Below are 22506 nucleotides of genomic sequence, written 5' to 3' on the forward strand. Positions count from 1 at the left end.
TGAGTTCCTCTCACAGGTCTGGCACTGTTCTAGGCACAGAAAATAGGGCAACAGAAACTGTGCTCTGAGAAATTTACATTCCAAGAGAGATCAATGACGATGGGAGACCAACAAATAAGAAGTAAATAAACGAACACGAACTTCAACGTAGCGCAGTCTTTTTTGAGCGAATGATATTGGTCCAATAAACAAATAAAGCCCGAGAGACTTTAAAAGACTTTTAAACCCGGTACAAGTTCAGCAATCGCCCATGCCCGCGAGTCCTTCGCTGGGGTAGGCGACAGCCGTGTCAGGCCTCGGATCTGATCCCGCATGCTGGAGATGGGAGTCTGATCATCCCATTTCGCAGCCAGGGAAAGCTAAGCACGTCCGCCAAGGTCGCGCTGCTGCAAGCGCCCGGCCGCGGCCCTGAGGAGGTTTCGGCCTGTAAGTCTGGGCCGGACCAGGCCATTCACAAGGGGGTACGAGGCCGCCGTGGGGCCGAGCTGGAGTCTGCGGGTGCCCGCCCGACTGCCCGCCAAGGTGGCCGGGCCGCCGCCCCGGGACCCGAGCGACGGCCGGCGGGGTGCGCGGGCCCGCCGGGCGGCGCGAGCGCGGCCTGCCCTGCGTCCGGCGGCGGTTGCGGCCCGCGTCGGCAGGCACTTCCGGCGTGTGCGGGGTGGCCGGGTGACGTGGCTGAGTCAGAGGAAGCGGCTGGGGAGGCGCGGCGGGCGGGGGAGGCTCCGGGGCGGGCGGCGGCGGAGGCAGCGGCTGGGCCCGGGCTCTGTGCGTCTCTCCGCGCCCCGTGGATGCGAATCGGCCGCGGCAGAAGCGGCGGCGGCGGCGGCGGAGGAGGAGGCGTCGGTGGGCCGGCGGCGGGCCGGAGGGAGCGCGGAGGATGAGGCCGCTGCCGGGCGCTCCTGGCGTGGCGGCGGCCGCTGCGCTGTTGCTGCTGCTGCTGCCGAGGGCCCGGGCGGACGAGCACGAACACACGGTGAGGAGCCCCGGCCGGCGCAGGGCCCCTCGGCCGGCTTCCTGAGCTCCCTGCCTGGGCAGGCCCAGCGCGGCCTGCGGGGCTTGGAGGCCCAGCGCAGCCCCGCGGCCGCTCGAGGGCTCCTTCCGGTTGGGCCTGGCGGAGCCGGAGCCCCGGGAGCGGGGAGGAGGTCCTTCCGTGCGCTCCCGGGACTCGGCGACGCTCCCGGACGGCCGGGCAGGAGCCTGGGCAGGGACGGGGTTCGCTTGGCCGTGCGCGGGCAGTGTGTGTGGGGGGTGCAGGCCGGCCGGACTCGGGCTGGCGCCCCCGGGGATGGGGGCTGCTGTCTGGCTGCCCGGGGCCGGGGCTACGACACGGCGGAGCACGGATGCATCGCGATTACCCGTCATACCCCAACCAGGAAATACCCTCCACGTCGTGATCCTGTCCGGCCCGGCTCCCCTCGGCCCTCCCTGCCGCCCAGCCGGATCGAAACCCCGGGGTGGGGACAGCGCTGGCCAACCTGAGGTGGAGCGCGGGTCACACGTGTGCGCGCGACCCGCCCGCCCCGGGGCCGGGGCCTCTCGGCTAACTTTGTCCTCCTCACTCTCCCAGCCGCCGGCCCCGGGGGTCTCTAACTGGGGCGGCTTCCCGTGGGGAAGGGTCTTAAGTGGTCCAGTGTTCTGGTCAGGGCTGGAGCAGTCTCTCTGTGCATCTGGCCTAAAGTGGGTGCGTTATTTGATCGCACTTTCACATCAAAGCGTGGGTGTGACCGACTCCTGCGGTGGCTCTCGCTTGGGGCTGTTAACTCCCAGGTTTGCGGAATGCAGGGAGCTCAGGTAAATTGAGAGGTTGCTTTCCAGTAATTATTCTGACATGATTGTGCCCCAGAGTTTGCGTGTGTGTGCTAAGCCCCGTGGATTTGGGGCAGTGTGTTGCCGTTGCTGATAAGAGAGGACATCAAGCAGTCGTCCGTATCTATTTAATGGACCCGATTGGTGTTTTCTCTGTAATGAGCAAAAAAGTCTCTGGTGCCACCTGGGTTAGCTGGACTCTTTCTTTAGCTAATAAAAGTTCTGAGCTTTTGGCTACCTCACCTTCAGTTACGGCCAAAGTCGTCTTAACTGTATATATGAAATTATTTAGGGACACAAGTCCTCAATTAATGACATGTTTTTATCATTCTGATTTTTTTTTTTTTTTACCTTCAGATAATTTTGGGCGTCAAACAGTTAAATTAAAGCCGGTGTTCTGTTGGTTTTGTTTTTCTATCATGTAACTTGTAAGTTTCAGAACTACTGTTTTTTTCATGTAGTATACAGAGACCAAGTATTGATTGGGGTATTTGATTACTTTTTAATTTCCATTGAACATCCGTTTGGTTAGTGGTATTATTACTAATATTTTCCAATGTACTCAAACACTTTTAAAAAAGTTACTGTGTAAAATTTAGAACTCTCTCTGAGCTACCTTTCGTGGTAACAGGCATACATGCTTGAGAGTAGTCTGCTGTTTCATCTTGTGCTTCATACTGCTATTAGTAGGGGAAACAATTAAAAATTTAAAAATTGAAAGTGTATAAAAGCCTTAGAATAATTTACAAATTTAAAATGTAAATGCCAGTTTCAATGAAATTTTATTGTCAGGAACTTTTTTTTTTAATGACAATTGTTGAATATAAGATATTAGATAAAATGTTTTGGTTGACTGCCACGAAAGAGAATGTGGACTATCTGAGGTGGTTGCTGGGCCACACAATTAAGAATCTGTTCATTTGATGTCTACGTTGAACTGCTCTTGTTTGGTTACCCATTATTACATGCCTATTATTAAAACAGCAAAAAAGTTATAAGAAGAATAGCATTAAGATATAAGTGTAAAACTCAAATCATTGGGATTCATATTACTATTTTTAACTGTTAGCCAAAATCTTATGCTTTTTCTAAGTTCCTTTAAAATATTTTTGGAAAACTAGGTATTCACCCTGGCCAGATAACAGACTGGAAGGGCTATGGGTTGGTAACTTTTTTTTTTTCTTCAAAAAGGCGGAAGTAGTTGGTGAAGAGAGAATGCCGCTGGAGGAGGAGACAGACTGCCGAGGGAAGGTTGCTGAGCGGATGCTTAATAAATACTTGTGGAATTGAATTATTAAGGAACAGCTTTCAGAATGTAAAGCTTGCTGTTTATATTAACTTTCTCTGAAGGCTATTTGCAGATAGAAATGATAACTAGGCACTAGGTGTAATACACATACTAACAACTGTGGAATAGATACTATTATGTTTTTTTCAAGGATGAGGAAACTGAGGCCAAAGAGGTTAAGTCACTTGCAAGAGGCCACAGAACCTGTAGAGGTAGAAGGTGGGATTTGAACCCATACTGTTCTGAGTTTTTAGTGTTCTACATGCTTTGCTGATATGTTTTAAAACCCTTTATCTTGAAAATAGGACAGTAAAACTCTTGGTTTTAAATTGAGTAGTTCTCTGTATCAGTAGTATGCTTAAGTGTTTAAAGAAATGTGTATGGTTGAGTCTAGGTTCAGAATGGGTTGTTACTTAGATGTCTGGATTAGCATTTAAGAGAGCTATGGCTGGCTTTGTGAGCACATGATATGAAGAATCACATAGAAGGCCGGCGCTGTGGCTCACTAGGCTAATCCTCCGCCTGTGGTGCTGGCACCCTGGGTTCTAGACCCGGTTGGGGCGCCGGATTCTGTCCCGGTTGCTCCTCTTCCAGTCCAGCTCTCTGCTGTGGCCCGGGAGGGCAGTGGAGGATGGCCCAAGTCCTTGGGCCCTGCATGGCATGGGAGACCAGGAGGAAGCACCTGGCTCCTGGCTTCGGATCGAAGCAACGCACCGGCCGTAGTGGCGATTTGGGGGTTGAACCAACCGAAAAAGGAAGACCTTTCTATCTCTCTCTCTCTCTCACTGTCTAACTCTGCCTGTCAAAAATTAATTAATTAATTAATTAATTTTTAAAAATCACATAGAACTGTATTTTAATGCTCTGTTGTCACCATCTTGAAATTCTTCATGTTTGAGCAAGGATCCTGCATTTTTACTTTTACGCCCCCCCCCCCCCCCCCATTACATAGCTGTTGCTAAGAAAGGGCAGCTACTTCATGCTGTTCCTCAAAGCCCCTTTTTCTCCTGCTGTACCCACCAAATTGGGATGCAGCTGACATTTGACCAGCATGGTATTTTAAGGTGCTTATTTATCTATAGTTCTTTAAATATTCTCTGAAGAATGATGAGATGGAGATGTACTGACTTGTAGACTATTTACAGATCTAGACTAGGCAAAGATACATTTTTCTTAAATTTTAAAAGTTCAATCGTATGTAATTATAGGATGCATTTGAAATTAAAGGACACTTTCTTGAAAGGCTTTTAGTAAGTGAAAGGTCACAAAAAGCCCTCTTTGGAGTGAGAGAAAGATGTATAGAGTGTGGCTTATCCTTGTTTGGTTTTTTGAAACATGAAGTACAAAGAAGTATATCTAGAGTTAGACTACTGTGTCTCCTAAGATTTCAGAGATCTCCACTGAAAATTATTTCAAATTATGAATCAGACTATTTTAGAATTAGAAAGATTTGAGATCATTTAATCTCACTTTCCCAGTGGCCCACAGAGGCCCAGTGACTGACTAAAGACCACAGAAGTCTCCTGAACTTCCTGAGCCATACTCCTTCCTTTTTCTGCCTGTCTTGTATGTAACTCTTATCTCCATAGTAATATATAGTTGTTAGCACCAAAAACCAGTACAATCAAAACTGTAGGTATTTTAGGGCATTGAGTTTTTATGGGTTCTGTTTAATTAACAATCTCACCAAGTCAGCTCTTTGTGTGTGTGGTGTGTGTTGGGAGGGTTGTTACATACCTACTAAGCATTGTGCAATGGACAGTGATTTTTAGTCAGTGCTTATTGAGTAGCTTGGGTAATTGGAGAGCTACCAGGACCCCAAAGATATGCAGTGGAACTCTATTGCTTAAACCACAGTAAACCCAGAACACTATTTTTTTTTTTTTTAAAGATTTATTTATTTGAAAGGCAGAATTACAGAGAGGTAGAGGCAGACAGAGATATCTTCCATCCACTGGTTCACTCCCTAAATGGCTGCATCGGGCAGAGCTGGGCTGATTCAAAGCCAGTAGCCAGGAGCTTCTTCCAGTTCTCCCATGCCAGTGCAGGGGCCCAAGCATTTGCGCCATCTTCCACTGCTTTCCCAGGCCATAGCAGAGAGCTGGATCGGAAGTGGATCTGCCAAGACTCGAACCAGCGACCCTATGAGATGCTGGCACTGTATTTATTTATTTATTTGAAAGTCAGAGTTACCCAGAAAGAGAAGGAGAGGCAGAGAGAGAGAGAGAAAGAAGTCTTCTATCCGCTGATTTACTCCCCAACTGGCTGCAGCGGCTGGAGCTGCAGCAGATCCAAATCCAGGAGCCAGGAGCTTCCTCCAGGTCTCCCACATGGGTGCAGGGGCCCAAGGACTTGGGCTATCTTCTACTGCTTTCCCAGGCCATAACAGAGAGCTGGATGGGAAGTGGAGCCGCTGAGACTCGAACCGGTGCCCATATGGGATGCCGGCACTGCAGGTGGCGGCTTTATCCACTACTCCACAGTGCTAGCCCTGCAGAACACTGTTAATTTAAGATTCATCATCTTAAATTAGATACTTTGTATTACACCACTAAGTGATTTTAAAACTTTTCTTTTCTTTTTTTTTTTTTTTTCCGCTTTACTTTGGCAAATGGCAGCCTTTCGTCTTTGTCTCTGTTGGGAGTATAGAAACTCTTAAAACTTATTTGAGAGGCCGGCGCTGCGGCTCTCTTGGCTAATCCTCCGCCTGCAGCGCCGGCACCCCGGGTTCTGGTCCCAATTGGGGCGCTGGATTCTGTCCCGGTTGCTCCTCTTCCAGTCCAGCTCTCTGCTGTGGCCCGGAAGGCCAGTGGAAGATGGCCCAAGTGCTTGTGCCCTGCACCCGCATGGGAGACCAGGAGGAAGCACCTGGCTCCTGGCTTTGGATTGGCACAGCGTGCCGGTAGCGGCCATTTTGGGGTGAACCAGTGGAAAAAGGAAGACCTTTCTCTCTGTCTTACTCTCACTGTCTAACTCTGCCTGTCAAAAAAATAAAAATAAATAAAAACCTTATTTGAGAATAAACTGTTCACTGTAAGTGAATTTGTAAGTTCTCTAATATAGATCTACTTTTTAAGAAATTCCATAATTCATTGTCCTATTTTCAGCTGTACTCAGTGATAGACTAGCAGCTTATTTAGGTACAAAGCTATTTTGAGAGAGCAGTTATCACAAGAGACTATTTCTGATTTATTTGTATTAGAATTCTGATGTGTGGTTTGAATAGACAAATTTTTCCAGAACTGGATTTTACCTTCTGTGGTAGATATTTAAAAGTAAACATGTTTTTGTTTGTTTTTACCTTTCCCTTGAAAACAAAAAACAGCGTTTGGGTGCTTATGCTGAGTCCTCAGTCCTTTTCCTGTCTGTCAAATTCTGATTTCTGTATTCAGATTTTACATGTGCATGTCAGCAGCATTATCTCCTACAGTATTCCTCTTGAAAAAATTAGCACATGAATTCTATCAGGGAGGAAGCTTTGGTGCCCCCCTCGAAGTATGAAAGTATTTCAGTAAGAGGGTTCCCGCATTGGAGACTTCTCGAGCTTCTGAGATTAGAGCACATGTAGCTTCCTAGGAAGATTTTCCTTTTTAGGGCAGATTAAAGGCTCAAATGGAAAAGTTGTTCAGTATTTAGTACTGTCTTTCGTTGCTTCGCACAGGTGCACTTGCTTTGTATTTCATTGAGTTTGTGTTCTTTAGTTGATGAAGCTGACCAGGAATTCACAAAAGTATAGCTCTGGGTTTGTAAACTTGATACTGAATAGTTATGTCATGTTGGACAAATGACTCAACATCTCTGTTCTTTAGTTTTTGTTTTTTGTTTTTAATGGGAAAATAATAGGACCTGTCTTATAGAGTTTTGAGAGGATTAAATGTTGATGAAATGATTTTAGAATTATACCTCATGATATGTGCATGTTAAGAGTTTTCTACTGGAGCCAGCATTGTGTAGCGGGTTAAGCTGCCTACTGAGATACCAGCATCACATATGGGCACTGGTTAGAGACCCAGCTGCTCCACTTCCAATCCAGCTCCCTGTTAATGGACCTGGGAAAGCAGCAGAGGGTGGCCCAAGTGCTTGAGCCCCTGCACCCACGTGGGAGATCAGGAAGAAACTCCTGGCTTTGGCCTAGCCCAGCTCCAGGGGTTGAGGCCATTTGGGGAGTAAACCAATGAAAGATACATGTCTCTGTGCCTCTCTGTTAACCCTACCTTTCAAGTAAATAAATAAATCTTTAAAAAAAAAAAAAAAGAATTTGCTAGTGTAGTTACTGTTACAGAAGATGGTGAGAACATGTCAAGTTAAGAATTGGTTGCTTTAGCTTTATCTGAAGATTTGAGAAAGGAATTGAGCAACTCTGAAGGATAAGTAGAATTTGGCTAAGTGAAGAAAAGGAGAGCAAAGGAAACAAAATAGAACAGAAAAGGAAAAGAAGACAATGTCATAAGCCATTTAGACTGGAGTGGACAGCTCATACGTTGAATCTTAATAGTGACATTCTTCAGAGAGCTGGAAAATGCAGGTAGGGGCAGGCGTTGTGGCATAGTGGGTAAAGCCACTGCCTGCAGCCCTACTTCTAATCCAGCTCCCTGCTAATATACCTGGGAAAGCAGCGGAAGATGGCCCAAGTGCTTGGGCCCCTGCACCCATGTGGAGACCCAGAAGGAGCTCCTGGTTCCTGGCGTCAGTCTGGCCATCCCTGGCCATTGCAGCCATTTGGGGAATGAATCAGTGGATGGAAGATCTCTCTCTGTCTCTGTTTCTCCCTTTCTTTCCCTCTCTGTAACTGTACCTTTCAAATAAATAAAATAAATCTCGAAAAAATGCAGGTAGCCTGAATTAGCCTTGTCTTCCTTGGCCACTTCCCAAGGAGGCCTCAAATGAGAGGAATTCTTGCCATGCTCAGGGGTTTCCTAATCACTGCTGTCCTTCCTTGACTTTCCCCTTCTCTTGGTTACACTTTGGAGGTAAGTTAAAAATGTTATTTTCAGTGCCACTGGTTCATTCAAAGTTTTTTTTCAAGGAAAAGTGTTTTAAAATTTTTGGTAGGATTTCCTGGAGTGTTTTGGAAGCGAGTTATACTAGCTATTTGGCCAAGCATTCCTGAGAAGTAGAGTGGTAGAGGAAAGAGTCTTACCTGACTCTCCCCTCCCACAAAGTAGGAGAGCTCAGGAACTAGAAAGATTTGTTTTATTTTTGTTATTCTGTTTTGTTTTCTCCTTAAAAGACTCTTCCCTTTGGTAGTTTCTATTAGCAACATGTTTCAAAACACATTTTCTCTCTTGAGGAAGATCTCTTGATCTTGTCTTGGGAACCCTTATTCTCAGGGATAATCAAGGACTGGGATGAAAGCAAACATTTTAATTTCATTGTATTTGACCATGGTTTGCATAATAAGGAACAATATAAAAGGAAAAATCACATTATTTTGTGTTATTATTCACTCTAAACTCTGTGCGTGTTTCTAATTAGTATTTCTGTCCTTGTCCCAGAAAGGATCACAAAGTAGTTTACACATTGTAATAGTACTTGCATCACATCAACGCAGCTCTCCCACTCTATTAAGGTTTCTAGACTGTTTAAAATGAATGACTTCAGGGAGCCAGCAATTAGCTTAACTATTAAAAGATGCCAGCATGGAGTCCTTTGGTTCTGTTCCTGGCTCTGACTCCTGACTCCAGTTACCTGCTAATGCAGACCCAGGGAGGCAGCAGTGATGGCTTGAATAATTGAATTTCTGCCACTGTGGGAGAAATTCCTGGCTCCATCGAAGGCATTTGGAGAGTGAACCAGCAGGTGGGAGTTCTCTCTTTCTGTTCTGTCTCTGTGGCTCTCACAAAAAAGCTTTTTTAAAATGTGTGACTTCAGAACAAGTAGTTTAACATATACTGTGACCCCTAATTTGTTTTAATCCTATGTTTCAGTTTGTGTAGATAAACAAATGCCCTATTTTTAAATGTATGTTCAATATTTTGTTTATTTTTAAAGGAATATTTGCATGGGGATTTATGGGAAAGGTGTCTTGGTGCTTGTTTTCACAACTTTGGTTTATAACATTTCCGCAAGGTCCTCAAGAATTCTAATCTTTTTTTTTTAATATTTTATTTATTATTTATTTATTATATTTATTTGTGAGGTAGAGTTACAGACAGTGAGAGGGAGAGAGAAAAAGGTCTTCTGTCCATTGGTTCACTCTACAAATGGCCGTACGGCTGGAGCTGTGCTGATCCAAAGCCAGGAGCCAGGTGCTTCTTCCCGGTCTCCCACATGGGTGCAGGGGCCCAAGGACTTGGGCCATCCTCCACTGCCCTCCCAGGCCACAGCAGAGAACTGGACTGGAAGAAGAGCAGCCAGGACCAGAACCACACCCACATAGGATGTTGGTGCCGCAGGCAGAGGCATCAACCCACTGCGCCACGGTGCCGGCCCCATGAATTCTAATCTTAAATGTATACATTCTCAACAACATACTGTCGCAGTCAGTAGGCACTGTTGCTGCTTGTATCTCAGACTTCTCTTACTAGGCTATTGGTGGACAACATTTCAGCATTTCTTAAGCGTTTTCCTATCATATTTATTGAGTATTTGTTGGGCACATTGTACTATGCAGAAAGGATTTAGCTTTGTGAACAGGTTTCATTTCTAGTACTATTTCTGGCCAGTTAGTTTAGAGCACTGTATTGAGAAGAATTTTGAAGATACATACAGCAGAGAGGAATAAGTTGATTGGTTAGTGCTATGTAACTATGAACCTTGATGGAAGAGTGGTGTCATATAAAACATTTGTCAACCTTCTAAGGTAAAAAGATGATGAATGAGGATATGTGGATGCATTAACATTCAGACCTTTGATTCGTTGCCTTGCACATGAAGATTATCTATAGTTGTTTGAACTCACTTAAAACAGCTTGTGATTTTCTGTATGATTATTCGTCCTGACCTTTCTTTGCCAAAACACAATTAATCATTCTTTTATTATTGTTGTAATAGCCCTTCATTAACTGTAACATTTCTTCATTGTTAATCATTTACTTATCTAGTTTCACTATGGATTGTGAAGTTCATGATAGAAAGAAAGTGTGTTCTTTATCTTTATGTCCTTAATACCTAATACTAATACTTAATAAGACATGGTACATGTCTTATACATATTAAAAAAGTGAGATTTCTTTCCTTGACTACTTGGATGATGTTTTATATGAACAGTAAGACATTAAGTATTTATAGTGTTTGAAGGTGAAGTCCTTGGATCTAAGTTTTAGGGTGCTGATGATGTGAATAAAAAGGAAGAGGCTGATGCTTTGGGTAAGAGTAGACAAGTTAATATTTTTGGTTCTCTAGAATGCAGAGGGAATTGGAGTTTCAAGTCTTCATGTCTGAGAGAATGGGTAGTTCCATTAGAAAAACAAAGGTGGGGTAGTTGGGCTTCGGAAGGATGAGTTTGGTTTTGGTGATGTTACATTTTTATTGAACATGTTTATTAATTAGTTTTAGATGAAAAGTTGAAGATGATGATTTTGTAATAGGCTTTGGATAGCTTTTTCTGTTGTATGCTGCAGAGCAGCCTGTCTTATAATTGCTTGCTCAATGTTCACCTTTCCCTTTAAACTCCAGAAGGCAAGGAACACATCATGTTCATTGCTGGATTTTCAGCTATAAATATAGTTGTTGTCACAAGACAGTAAATAATTATTCAATGAATTAACTTCTACACTATCAGCTGACTTAAATGCATTCCTTGTCTTTAATTTATACTGCCAATTACAATTACGAGTTTTAAATTACTTGAGTAATTGGTTTACATGAATCATTGGAATTTTAAACTTGTAGAGATCTTAGAAATCTTTGGCAGATTTGGACCCTAATAAGATAAAGTCAGTTACCTAAAGGCATTGGGCCATACTCCAGATTTAGCTAAGTACAGTCAGTATTCACTGATGTAACGAAATATACAGACAGTACATATCTTTCAAGCTGATAACAGAATGGACTTGAGGAGATTTCATAGTGTGACTTTTCTTCCTCTGGTTTAGCTATTTCTGTCTTCAGTACTGTGACCAGTGGCTGTGTGAAAGACTAGAAAGGAGATTCAGTTTTATCTATGCTTGCTGACGAAGTTAGGGATTTTTGTTTTGTTTTTTGGTATCTACTGATTTATTTGAAAATTAGAGTTGAGAGAGGGAGAGAGAGAGATCTGTCATCGTTGATTCACTCCCTAGATGCCTGCAAAGCCAGGGCTAGGCCACGCCGAAGCCAGGAGCTTCTTCCGGATCTCCCACATGGGTGGCAGGGGCACAAGTACTGGGGCCATCCACTGCTTTTCCTGGACCATTAGTAGGGAGCTGGCTAGGAGGTGGAGCAGTCAAGACGCGAATCAGTACCCATTTGGGATGCCAGCATTGCAGGCAGTGGATTTACCTGCCAGGCCACAATGCTAGCCCCTCAAAGTTCCATTTTTAAAATTTGAACAGTGGTTGGGATCAGCACTGTGCTGTAGCAGGTTAAGCTGCCACCTGTACTACTTGCCATGGATGCCCATTCAAATCCCAGCTGCCCCACTTCCAATCCAGCTCCCTGCTAATGCATCTGGAAAAGCAGTGGAAGGTGGCCCAAGTGCTTGGGTCTCTGTACCCATGTGGGAGACCAGGAAGAAGCTCCTATCTCCTAGCTTCAGATCGGCCCAACTCTGGCTATTGTGGCCATTTGGGGAGTGAACCAGTGGAGGAAGATCTCTCTCTCTTACTCTCCCTCTCTTTCTCTAACTCTGCCTTTCAAATAAATAAATAAATAAATAAATACATCTTTAAAAAAAATTTTGAACAGTAGTCATCAAAGTAAGCTTCCAGGGGCTGGCGCTGTGGTATAGCAGGTAAAGCCACCACCTGTAGTGCCAGCATCCTATATGGCCGCTGGTTTGAGTCCTGGCTGCTCTACTTCTGATCCAGCTCTCTGCTATGGCCTGGGAAAGCAGTGGAAGATGGCCCAGGTCTTTGGGCCCCTGCACCCACATGGAAGACCCAGAAGAAGCTCCTGGCTCCTGGCTTTGGATCAGCTCAGCTCTGGTCGTTGTGGCCATTTCAGGGAGTGAACGAGTGGATGGAGGACTTCTTTCTCTCTGCCTTTGCCTCTCTGTAACTCTGCCTCTCAAATAAGTAAATCTTTTTTTTTTTTAAACAAAGGAAGTAAGCTTCTAGTATTTTATAACTTTCCAAAGAGACAGTACACTATTGTTTACAACAAATAAATTTAAATAACTAATTTGAATTAGATTAAAATACATATTTATGTTGTTACTTGTTTTTTTGTTTCAGTATCAAGATAAAGAAGAAGTTGTCTTATGGATGAATACTGTTGGGCCCTACCATAATCGTCAAGAAACATACAAGTACTTTTCACTTCCATTTTGTGTGGGGTCAAAAAAAAGTATCAGTCATTACCATGAAACTCTGGGAGAAGCCCTTCAAGGGGTTGAGTTGGAATTTAGTGGTCTGGATATTAAATTTAAAGGTAAGTAGATTTCTTAACTTTGGAACTATGGACACTGGAACCAGATGTTTGTTGTGTGGGTCTGTCGCATACGTTGAAGGATGTTTTGCAGTGAGGCCAGCTGCACCATTCTGTTGGACAACGAAAAAAATCTCCAAACATTGTTAATCACCCTCTGATGAGAAGCCCTGCTCAAGACTAAAAAAATTATAATCTGTTAGTTAAGTGTATTTCTTTTAAGAAATATATATTAGTAACAACAAAGATTTATTTTGAGTATTTTTTTTTCTTTTTTGGCAGAGTGGATAGTGAGAGAGAGAGACAAAAAGAAAGGTCTTCCTTTTTGCCGTTGGTTCACCCTCCAGTGGCTGCCATGGCCAGCGTGCTGCAGCCGGCACACTGTGCTGATCTGAAAGCAGGAGCCAGGTGCTTCTCCTGGTCTCCCATGGGGTGCAGGGCCCAAGCACTTGGGCCATCCTCCACTGCACTCCCGGGGCATAGCAGAGGGCTGGCCTGGAAGAGGGGCAACCAGGACAGAATCCGGCGCTCCAACCGGGACTAGAACCCCGTGTGCCGGCACCGAAGGGTGGAGGATTAGCCTGTTAAGCCATGGCGCCGGCCTTTTTTATTTCTGCCAGCATCCCATATGGATGCTGGTTTGGTTTTCTTGTTTGTTTGTTTGTTTTGTTTTTGTTTTTGTTTTGACAGGCAGAGTGGATAGTGAGAGAGAGAGACAGAGAGAAAGGTCTTCCTTTTTGCCATTGGTTCACCCTCCAATGGCCGCTGTGGCCGGCTCATCGTGCTGATCTGAAGCCAGGAGCCAGGTGCTTCTCCTGGTCTCCCATGCGGGTGCAGGGCCCAAGCAATTGGGCCATCCTCCACTGCCTTCCCGGGCCATAGCAGAGAGCTGGCCTGGAAGAGGGGCAACCGGGATAGAATTCGGCGCCCCAACCGGGACTAGAACCCGGTGTGCCAGCGCCGCAAGGCGGAGGATTAGCCTGTTAAGCCACGGTGCCGGCCTATTTTGAGTATTTATAGACTAATAAAATAATTGTATATAACATTGTATTTTTCTAACACTTTTTCTAAAAAGTGGTTTCTAGTAAATCCTTTAGTGGTTAGACAAACTAGCCTGAGAGGACCTTCAGAGATTCCTAACCAAGTAATTTCTGGAGGTAATGGGAAGTAATGGGAAGTGTGGATGCTCAGAAGATTTCATGTAAAGCCTCAAATTCAAACTTGTTCCAGTGATTGGGCTGTATTCATCAGTGTTATGTTAATTTATCATCTCAGCATCTATAGGATATTTACATTTTAAGTCAAAGACTGAAAACTTGGGAAAACTCATCTATATGTTATGCAAGTGTCTTGCCAAGCCATTTGACTCTGTGAAGTTTGTCAGTGCATTTCCTACAAAGGCATTTCTAGCACAGTGAACAGAACTTGAAATGATTGAATTTTTGTAGAATCTTTGATTAGGTGCCTTGGTTTTTGAATAGAACATAACTTTTGTAACCAGGGGCTTTGAATTTTAATTTCATTTCTTGTAGTATATTAATTTTAGTACAGTTGTTTACTCTAGTTTTGATTTATTGTCTGGAAAATGAGTAAATGACTTTTGGCATTTTTAGTGCTTTACAGAAGAAGATGTGAAATGAAATAATTTAAAGATGATGTTACTCTAATTTTGATTCGTTATGTTCTATTCTTGTTTTTAGAATTTTTTGGGTTATAATTGAGAATAGGTATACATACTTAAATTCCTTTTCTCCTTATTGTATCCCTTGGGGATTAATTATAAAGTTATTATAATTTTAAACCACAGTGGTATGGCTTGTAATTTTATACATTATTTGTAAACATGTCCTGAGGCTTGTGTTTTAAATTAATCAGGTAATTTAAACATTCAATCACAAAAAAGAGAAAACTTAAACCAGAATATGTGATCTTTAAGAACTTCAATACTATACTTAGTCACCTTCTTTATTTTTTTCTTTATTTTGTGGGCTTCTATATTTCATGGACATTTCTGGTTTATTAAAGAGGGATCAGCAAGAGAGATTAGGCAAAAAACTGAGTACTGTGCTACTTTGGTTTCAGCTGTTTTTGAAACCTTCACCCTATTTGCTAGAGAAGAATCTCAACATCTCTATTTAGTTCCTTCAGGCTGAGATGGAGAAGCCAGTTAAACAGAAGGAGAATGTTTTCCTGTTCAAGAAAGTAGGATTTATTTTCTTTTTAGACTAAGCATTTTTAGATTAAAAGAAGAAAAACTTGAAAACTGGTGTGGTTTCTTGGGGTTTTGTCATCTCTGCACCTCCTCTGGTGTGGATATGCTGCAGACGTTGCTTGATGAAGTGGTCCAGATGAAACAGTAAATGCTGATCAGAGTTCTCTTTTCCCTCTACTCTAACTCTTCGCTTAATCAGTTCAAAGATAAGGTAGGTCGTGCTTTGAAAAGTGTTCTTGGCTGTCGTTAATATTTTATTTTATTTTTTTTTTTTTTTTTTTTTTTTTTTTTTGACAGGCAGAGTGGACAGTGAGAGAGAGACAGAGAGAAAGGTCTTCCTTTTGCCATTGGTTCACCCTCCAATGGCCGCCGCGGTAGGTGTGCTGGGGCCGGCGCACCGCGCTGATCCGATGGCAGGAGCCAGGTGCTTCTCCTGGTCTCCCATGGGGTGCAGGGCCCAAGCACTTGGGCCATCCTCCACTGCACTCCCTGGCCACAGCAGAGAGCTGGCCTGGAAGAGGGGCAACCGGGACAGGATCGGTGCCCTGACCGGGACTAGAACCTGGCGTGCCGGCACCGCAAGGCGGAGGATTAGCCTAGTGAGCCGCGGCGCCGGCCGGCTGTCGTTAATATTTTAAAAGTAGTATGTTCCTTAGAGATTGTGTCATCCAGTTTCTTCTCACAGAGGCCCAGAGATGAAATGATTTGATAATGGCATATCATAGCATACTAAGAATGTAATGGGAACTAAAACATTCTGTATGTGAGCTCTGGAAGTATTTGTATCGTTAATCTTGTATCCCTTAAACATTTGACTTTTAAAGATTGTTCTGAAAGCATATTCAAATAAAACTTTTGGAATTACTGTGAAACCTGAAAAAATTATATCTACATATACATATGTATACACATTCATCTTTTTTTTCCAAACTAGTAGATTCTGTCAGGCTAAATGGATTGATATCTTTTTATAAAATGAAGATCACTAAAGAGATTACTTAATGATAGTCTTAAGTCTAAAGTAGAATACCTCTTAAGATTTTTATGTACAACTTTTTTTTTTCCTAATAGTCTGTGTACTGGCATTAGGCAAAATTGCCAAACTCAGACTCTTTAGAGAAAATACATTAAATATAGAATGACAGTCTTAAATTGAACCAAGCTTGAATTCATTACCCTCTCATTTTAGAGGATACCTGTTGGAACTTCGCCGTAATGGATAGGAAAGGACGTGTGCTTTATGGTCAGAGAGACTTGGCACATCCCAGATCCTCCTCTGCCTGCCTTTGTGATTGAAACAAATACTCAATTTCTCTGATCTTGTATTCCTCTTCTTTGAAGTGTAGGGAATAATATCTAAATCATAGAATCATATTCATGTTTAAATGAGGTTATGCATGTAGAGCATTTGTCAAAATGTCCAGTCCATAGTTTATATTCAAGAAGTGATAATCTGCCGGCACCATGGCTCACTTGGCTAATCCTCCGCCTGCGGCGCCGGCACCCCGGGTTCTAGTCCCGGTCGGGGTGCCGGATTCTGTCCCGGTTGCTCCTCTTCCAGTCCAGCTCTCTGCTGTGGCCAAGGAAGGCAGTGGAGGATGGGCCAAGTGCTTGGGCCCTGCATCCACATGGGAGACCAAGAGGAAGCACCTGGCTCCTGGCGCAGCGTGCTGGCCGTAGTGGCCATTTGGGGGGTAAACCAATGGAAGGAAGACCTTTCTCTTTATCTGTCTGTCTGTCTCTCACTAATTCTTCTTATCCAAAAAATAAAATAAAAATAAAGAAGTGATAATTGCTACAAATACTGATAGCGCATAGTATGTATGGGTCTGTAGTTACAATTGATTTGGTATTAGTGATTTAAATTAGTTGATTGATTATACAATTTTGTCTCCAAGCTGCAGCACTAGCCTGGTAGTTCCTCCAGGGCAGGGACAGTAGCTTTCTTATTCACCATTGCATCCTCAGCTACTAAGGCATAATAAGTTCTTAATAAATCTTGTTCTTATGATAATTAGATGATATGGATAGTAATTCTTTTTTTTTTTTTAATATTTTATTTGTTTATTTGAGAAGCAGAGTTACAGAGAGTGAGAGGGAGAGACACAGAGAAAGGTTTTCCATTTGCTGGTTCACTCCCTAAATGGTGTCAATGGCCGGAGCTAGGCCACTCCAAAGCCAGGAGCTTCTTCCCAGTCTCCCACAGGGGTGCAGGGGCCCAAGGACTTGGGCCATCTTCTGCTGCTACCCCAGGCCATAGCAGAGAGCTGGATCGGAAGAGGAGCAGTCAGGATTAGCACCAGCACCCATATGGGATGCCAGCGCTTCAGGCCAGGGCTTTAACCTGCTGTGCTACAGTGCTGGGCCCAACCCATTAAAAATTCTTGATGCAGGTTATTAATCATTGAAATTTCAATGACTTCTGGAGGATTTCTTCATTTATTTTATTTTATTAAAAGATTTTTATTTGAAAGGCAAATTCACTCCCAGGTGACTGCCAACAACCATGTCTGGACCAGGCCAAAGCCAGGAGCCAGGAACTCCATCCTGATCTCCTACTGGGGCCTAAGTACTTGGGCCATATAATTCCACTGTCTTACCAAGCACATTAGCAGGAAGCTGGACTGGAAACAGTAACTGGGACTCAAACCAACATTTCAGTACAGGATACAGGCATTGTAAGTGATGGCTTAATAACCTGCTGCACCACAATTTTGGTCCCCTCATTTATTCTATTAATATTCCCTTGAATTTTCTCTTCTTTGAATATCCCAAATTAAAAGATGTTCTTCTGTAGAGTGAATTGTTAAGGTGAAAGTACTGCAGATAGAGAAATGCCTTGGACTGCTTAGTTTTTGGACTGCCTGAAGTTTTTCTGGTTCCCTGAGTTTCAGTCTTGGCTGTTCTCAACCTCACTATGCACTGTTGCCCTCTAGAGATCAGCCTGGACTACGCAGCTCTCCAGAAGTTTAAGAGGAAACTGCCTCTGTCTCTGGTCTGCTGTAGGGACTGAGTTGACATCATTCATCTAGCTGTGTGATGAGTGGAGGAGGGGACTTGGGTATCCATTCCCTCCAAATACATATTTTATACTGTTGTTTATCTTTTTTGTCGTTTTTATAAAGTTTATTTTTTTTATCTGGTAGGCAGAGCAACAGAGACATAGAGAGACCTTCTATCCACTGGTTCAGTCCCCAGATGCCCACAACATCTAGGTCTGGGCTAGGGTGAAGCCTGGGACTCTGACCAGGTCTCCGACATGGATGGCAGAAACTCAACCACTTGAGCCCTCCTGTGCTACCTCCCAGGGTGTGCATTAACAGGAAGCTGGGTTAGATGTGGAGGTGAGACTCCATCCCACGCACTATTGGGGTACTGATGTCCCAAGCAGCAGCTTAGCCTGCCACACCATAGTGCCCTCCCTGTACCCCCTGCTTTTTAGGTCTGTAGTGCCTTGAGTCTTAAGTGTGTCTTGAGCTCTATGACACCAGTTTCCTCCCTTTGCGTACGTGTCCTTCTGTTCTATTTTTCCCATTATTAGTCATCTCTCATTGTCCATCTGTTTTTCCCTTTTCCAGAAATGATATATGTTCAGTGTATTCAATTAGGAACTACAGGAAAATATAAAGAAGAAAATAAAAAATCGCCTGGATACAATTACCATTTGACATTTTAGTATATTTTCTTCAGCACTTTTTATTTTCCTGTTCATCCACATTGTTTAAAAGTATTCTAAAATTGAGCTTTTGTTGTGTAATTTTTTAGTTTAACAAACCCTTATTTAGTTCTCATTATTTGCCAGACACTGTTCTCACTGTTTTAACTGAAAAAGTTATATATGTATTTATTTTTTAAAATATTTATTTATTTATTTGAAAGGCAGAGAGAGAGAGAAAGAGATTTGGGCTTACATCTTCACTCCCCAAATGGCTGCAGTGGCCGGAGCTGAGCCGATCTGAAGTCAGAAGCCAGGAGCTTCTTCCGGGTCTCTCCCATGCGGGAGCAGGGGCCCAAGCACTTGAGCCATCTTCCACAGCTTTCCCAGGCTATAGCAGAGAGCTGGATTGGAAAAGGAGTAGCCAGGACTAGAACCAGCACCCATATGGGATGCTAGCACTTCAGGCCAGGACGTTAACCCACTACGCCACAGCACCGGCCCCCTGTTTTTTACTATTAAAAATAACAATGTGTTTGACTTTCCTTGCACTTAAGTAATGAGTCTCTGAATCTTTTATTTGGATAAGTTCTTAGACTACTGAATCAAAGGGTATAAACACTTTTAGAATGTTTCCTTAGAATTTTTTAAATTTATTTATTTGAGATACAGAGAGAGACCAAATGCATCTATGTGCAAGAGTGAGTTCTGCTACCTACTCATTCACTCCCCAAATGCCTGCAGTGACCAGGGCTAGGCCAAGCTGAAGCTGGGAGCTGGCATGCAATGAGGTCTCCACATGACTGGCAGGAGCCCAGCTACTCCAGCCATCACTGTTGTTTCCTGGAATCCACATTATCAAGAAACTGGAATCAGAAACCAGAGCCAGGAATCAAACCTAGGTACTCATGTGGGGTATGGTCATCATAACCACTAGGCTAAACACCTGCTCCTCATGGGTACATGTTGCCATCCACAGAAAAACTGCAGTTTATACTGCCAGTTGAGTTGGTTAGTTAATCAGTACTCTTCATGTAGTTTTTTTAATTGACTGTGATACACCAGGCTTTCCAGTCCATATTTTCTTTAATTTGTGTGGTTGTTACTGGAATGCCTTCCTGTATTCCAGCACTGTGGTAGGCTCTGAGTACACAGAATTCAACCAGTAACGCTGTGTGTTTCAGGCTTCAGGATTCCTCTTCACAGGCTCTCTGAAATGGTACACTTAATATTATGTGAATGAGCTTTTTTTGGGGGCGAAGGGAGATACTGTTTTCATTGGATTCTGAAAGGAATGTAAGGCCCAAGGAGACTCAAGAATATTGTCTTTGAAGATAGGGAACAATGAGTTCTTAACTCTGGGAAAGAGATAGTACAGATGTTGTGTCTGTTTCACAGTTGAGGGTAATGACTTTTATTCACATAGCCAGGAAATAGGGGAGCTCAGACTACAACTCATGTTGCTTCCCATTTCTCTATAATAGTGATTATATATTCTCATAGTGATTTCTTGAGAGACCCTGGCAAGGGCTGCTGAATTTGAAATAGTACATATCTGATTTTCTAATTTAGTAGTGTTATCAAAAGATAAGGTAAAGTGCAGCATGATACATTCTTAGAGAACCTGAGAATAATTATGACATTCTTTTCTCGATGCTACATGTGTTTATTCAGTCTCATTAAAACCTGGAGTTTTAATGAGAATTGATGAAAGATGTGTTGGGGTACAGTTTGCAAAATCTAACTTTGCTTTTTATTTGAAAAATCACTTAGCATTTGCTACCTTACAACTTGAGTTTTATTTATTTCCACATTAAAAGCATCTACAGGGTCACTGTTTGGCCTAGAGGTTAAGTTGCCACTTAGGATTCCTGTATCCCATATTGGAATGCTTTGTCCTAGCCCAGCCCTGTCTGCTACAGGCATTTGGGGAGTGAACCAGTGGATGGGAGCCCTCTGTCTCTCTGGCTCTGAAATAAATAAATTAAATTAAACTGCTTCTCAAACTCTCTAGGAAAAGAGGCCAGTTTGTGTTGGTAAAATCTTACCTGTATCTTTAGAATTCCCAAGTATGTGGTTTTTCTTTTTCTTTTTTTTTTTTGACAGAGTTAGAGAGAGAGACAGAGAGAAAGGTCTTCCTTCCCGTTGGTTCACCCCCAAATGGCTGCTACGGCCTGCATGCTGTGCCGATCTGAAGCCAGGAGTCAGGTGCTTCCCCCTGGTCTCCGACATGGGTACAGGTGCCCAAGCACCTGGGCCATCCTCCACTGCCTTCCCGGGCCACAACAGAGAGCTGGACTGGAAGAGGAGCAACCGGGACTAGAACCCGGTGCCCATATGGGATGCCGGTGCTGCAGGTGGAGGATTAACCAAGTGAACCATAGCGCTGGCTCCCCAAGTATGTGTTTTATCTGAGAAAGGTATACCCTATTAATTTTTTAAAAAAAAAAGATTTATTTATTTATTTGAAAGAGTTACAGAGAGGCAGAGAGAGAGAGAGAGAGGTCTTCCATCCACTTGTTCACTCCCTAAATGGCTGCAGGGGCTGGAGCTGGGCTGATCTGAAGCCAGGAGCTTCTTCTGGGTCAAGGACTTGGTGGCAGACTTCTTCTGCTTTCTCAGGGCAAAGCAGAGAGCTGGATCAGAAATGGAGCAGCCAGGACTTGAACTGGCGCACATATGGGATGCTGGCACTACAGGCAGTGGCTTTACCTGTTACACCACAGTGCCAACCCCAAACCTATTATAATTTTAAAGCAATGATTTATGGTGATAAGTTTCTCAGATTTGTTTTCCAATTAGATTGTTGAATATTGATTTGGCATGTTAATACCCATTGTATTAGTTGACTTCAGAGTGGCTCTATCCTGAGAGAAGTGCTTGTTTTTCAGTTATTTGTGATGTTTGTATTTTTTTTTTTACTTGTCTGAAGAGGAATTTCATTAAAATATGACCAACCAGTGCCCTTTTTTGCAGCCCGCCATGATTGGCTGCCCGCCTCCTTTTTTTTTTTTTAAAGATTTGTTTTATTTATTTGAAAGACAGTTACAGAAAGAGGTAGAGCCCGAGAAAGAGAGGTCTTCCATCTGCTGGTTCACTCCCCAAATGACCGCAACGGTCAGAGCTGAGCTGATCCAAAACCAGGAGCCAGTAACTTCTGGGTCTCCCAGGCAAGTGCAGGGACCCAAGGACTTGGGCCATCTTCTACTGCTTCCCCAGGCCATAACAGAGACCTGAATCAGAATTGGAGCAGCTGGGACTCGAACTGGCACCCCTATGGGATGCTAGTGCTGCAGGCTGAGGCTTTAACCCACTGTGCCACAGCACCAGCCCTAGGCTTTTCCTTTTACTCCAATTTTTTTTTTTTTTTTAATATATCACTGAAGGATACCCTTCACCCTCCTTCTCATTCTTTCTGAGAGATCCTGTTCAAAATTTCATTTGTTTTATTGTCTTTTCTCCTACACACATATATGCAGGTATCCATTCATACATAGATGCATGTGTATGTGTGTACTTTGGTATAACTAATGATTTTCTTTGTTAAATAAATGGAGAATTTTATTCTTAAAATTAAAATATTGTGGCCGGCGCCGTGGCTTAACAGGCTAATCCTCCTCCTTGCGGCGCCGGCACACCGGGTTCTAGTCCCGGTTGGGGCGCCGGATTCTATCCCGGTTGCTCCTCTTCCAGGCCAGCTCTCTGCTGTGGCCCGCGAGTGCAATGGAGGATGGCCCAAGTGCTTGGGTCCTGCACCCGCATGGGAGACCAGGAGAAGCACCTGGCTCCCGGCTTCGGATCAGCGCGATGTGCCAGCCGCAGCGGCCACTGGAGGGTGAACCAACGGCAAAAAAAGGAAGACCTTTCTCTCTTTCTCTCTCTCACTATCCACTCTGCCTGTCAAAAAAAAAAAAAAAAAAAATTAAAATATTGCTACTCTGTGCAGGATACTGAAGCAGGCGTAGCTGGGGATGAAAAGGTTGTAAGTAGTTCTGGACATAGCTCTCAAGATCTAATGGTGTTTTTAAGGCACTGACA

The 22506-nt window shown here is 43.6% G+C and overlaps 1 protein-coding gene across 1 annotated transcript in view; it reads left to right on the forward strand.

The window, feature by feature from the left end:
- Positions 1-780: 780 nt before the first annotated feature.
- Positions 781-22506, forward strand: part of TM9SF3 (transmembrane 9 superfamily member 3) — a 72005-nt gene continuing 50279 nt past the window's right edge. Inside the window, exons 1-2 of the mRNA XM_062213907.1 lie at positions 781-973; positions 12409-12604. Coding sequence (XP_062069891.1) covers positions 878-973; positions 12409-12604 — 292 coding nt within the window. The 5' untranslated portion in view covers positions 781-877. The remainder of the gene's footprint in view (positions 974-12408; positions 12605-22506) is intronic.

The sequence above is a fragment of the Lepus europaeus genome, chromosome 17 (genome assembly GCF_033115175.1).
Source record: "Lepus europaeus isolate LE1 chromosome 17, mLepTim1.pri, whole genome shotgun sequence".
Taxonomy (NCBI): domain Eukaryota; kingdom Metazoa; phylum Chordata; class Mammalia; order Lagomorpha; family Leporidae; genus Lepus; species Lepus europaeus.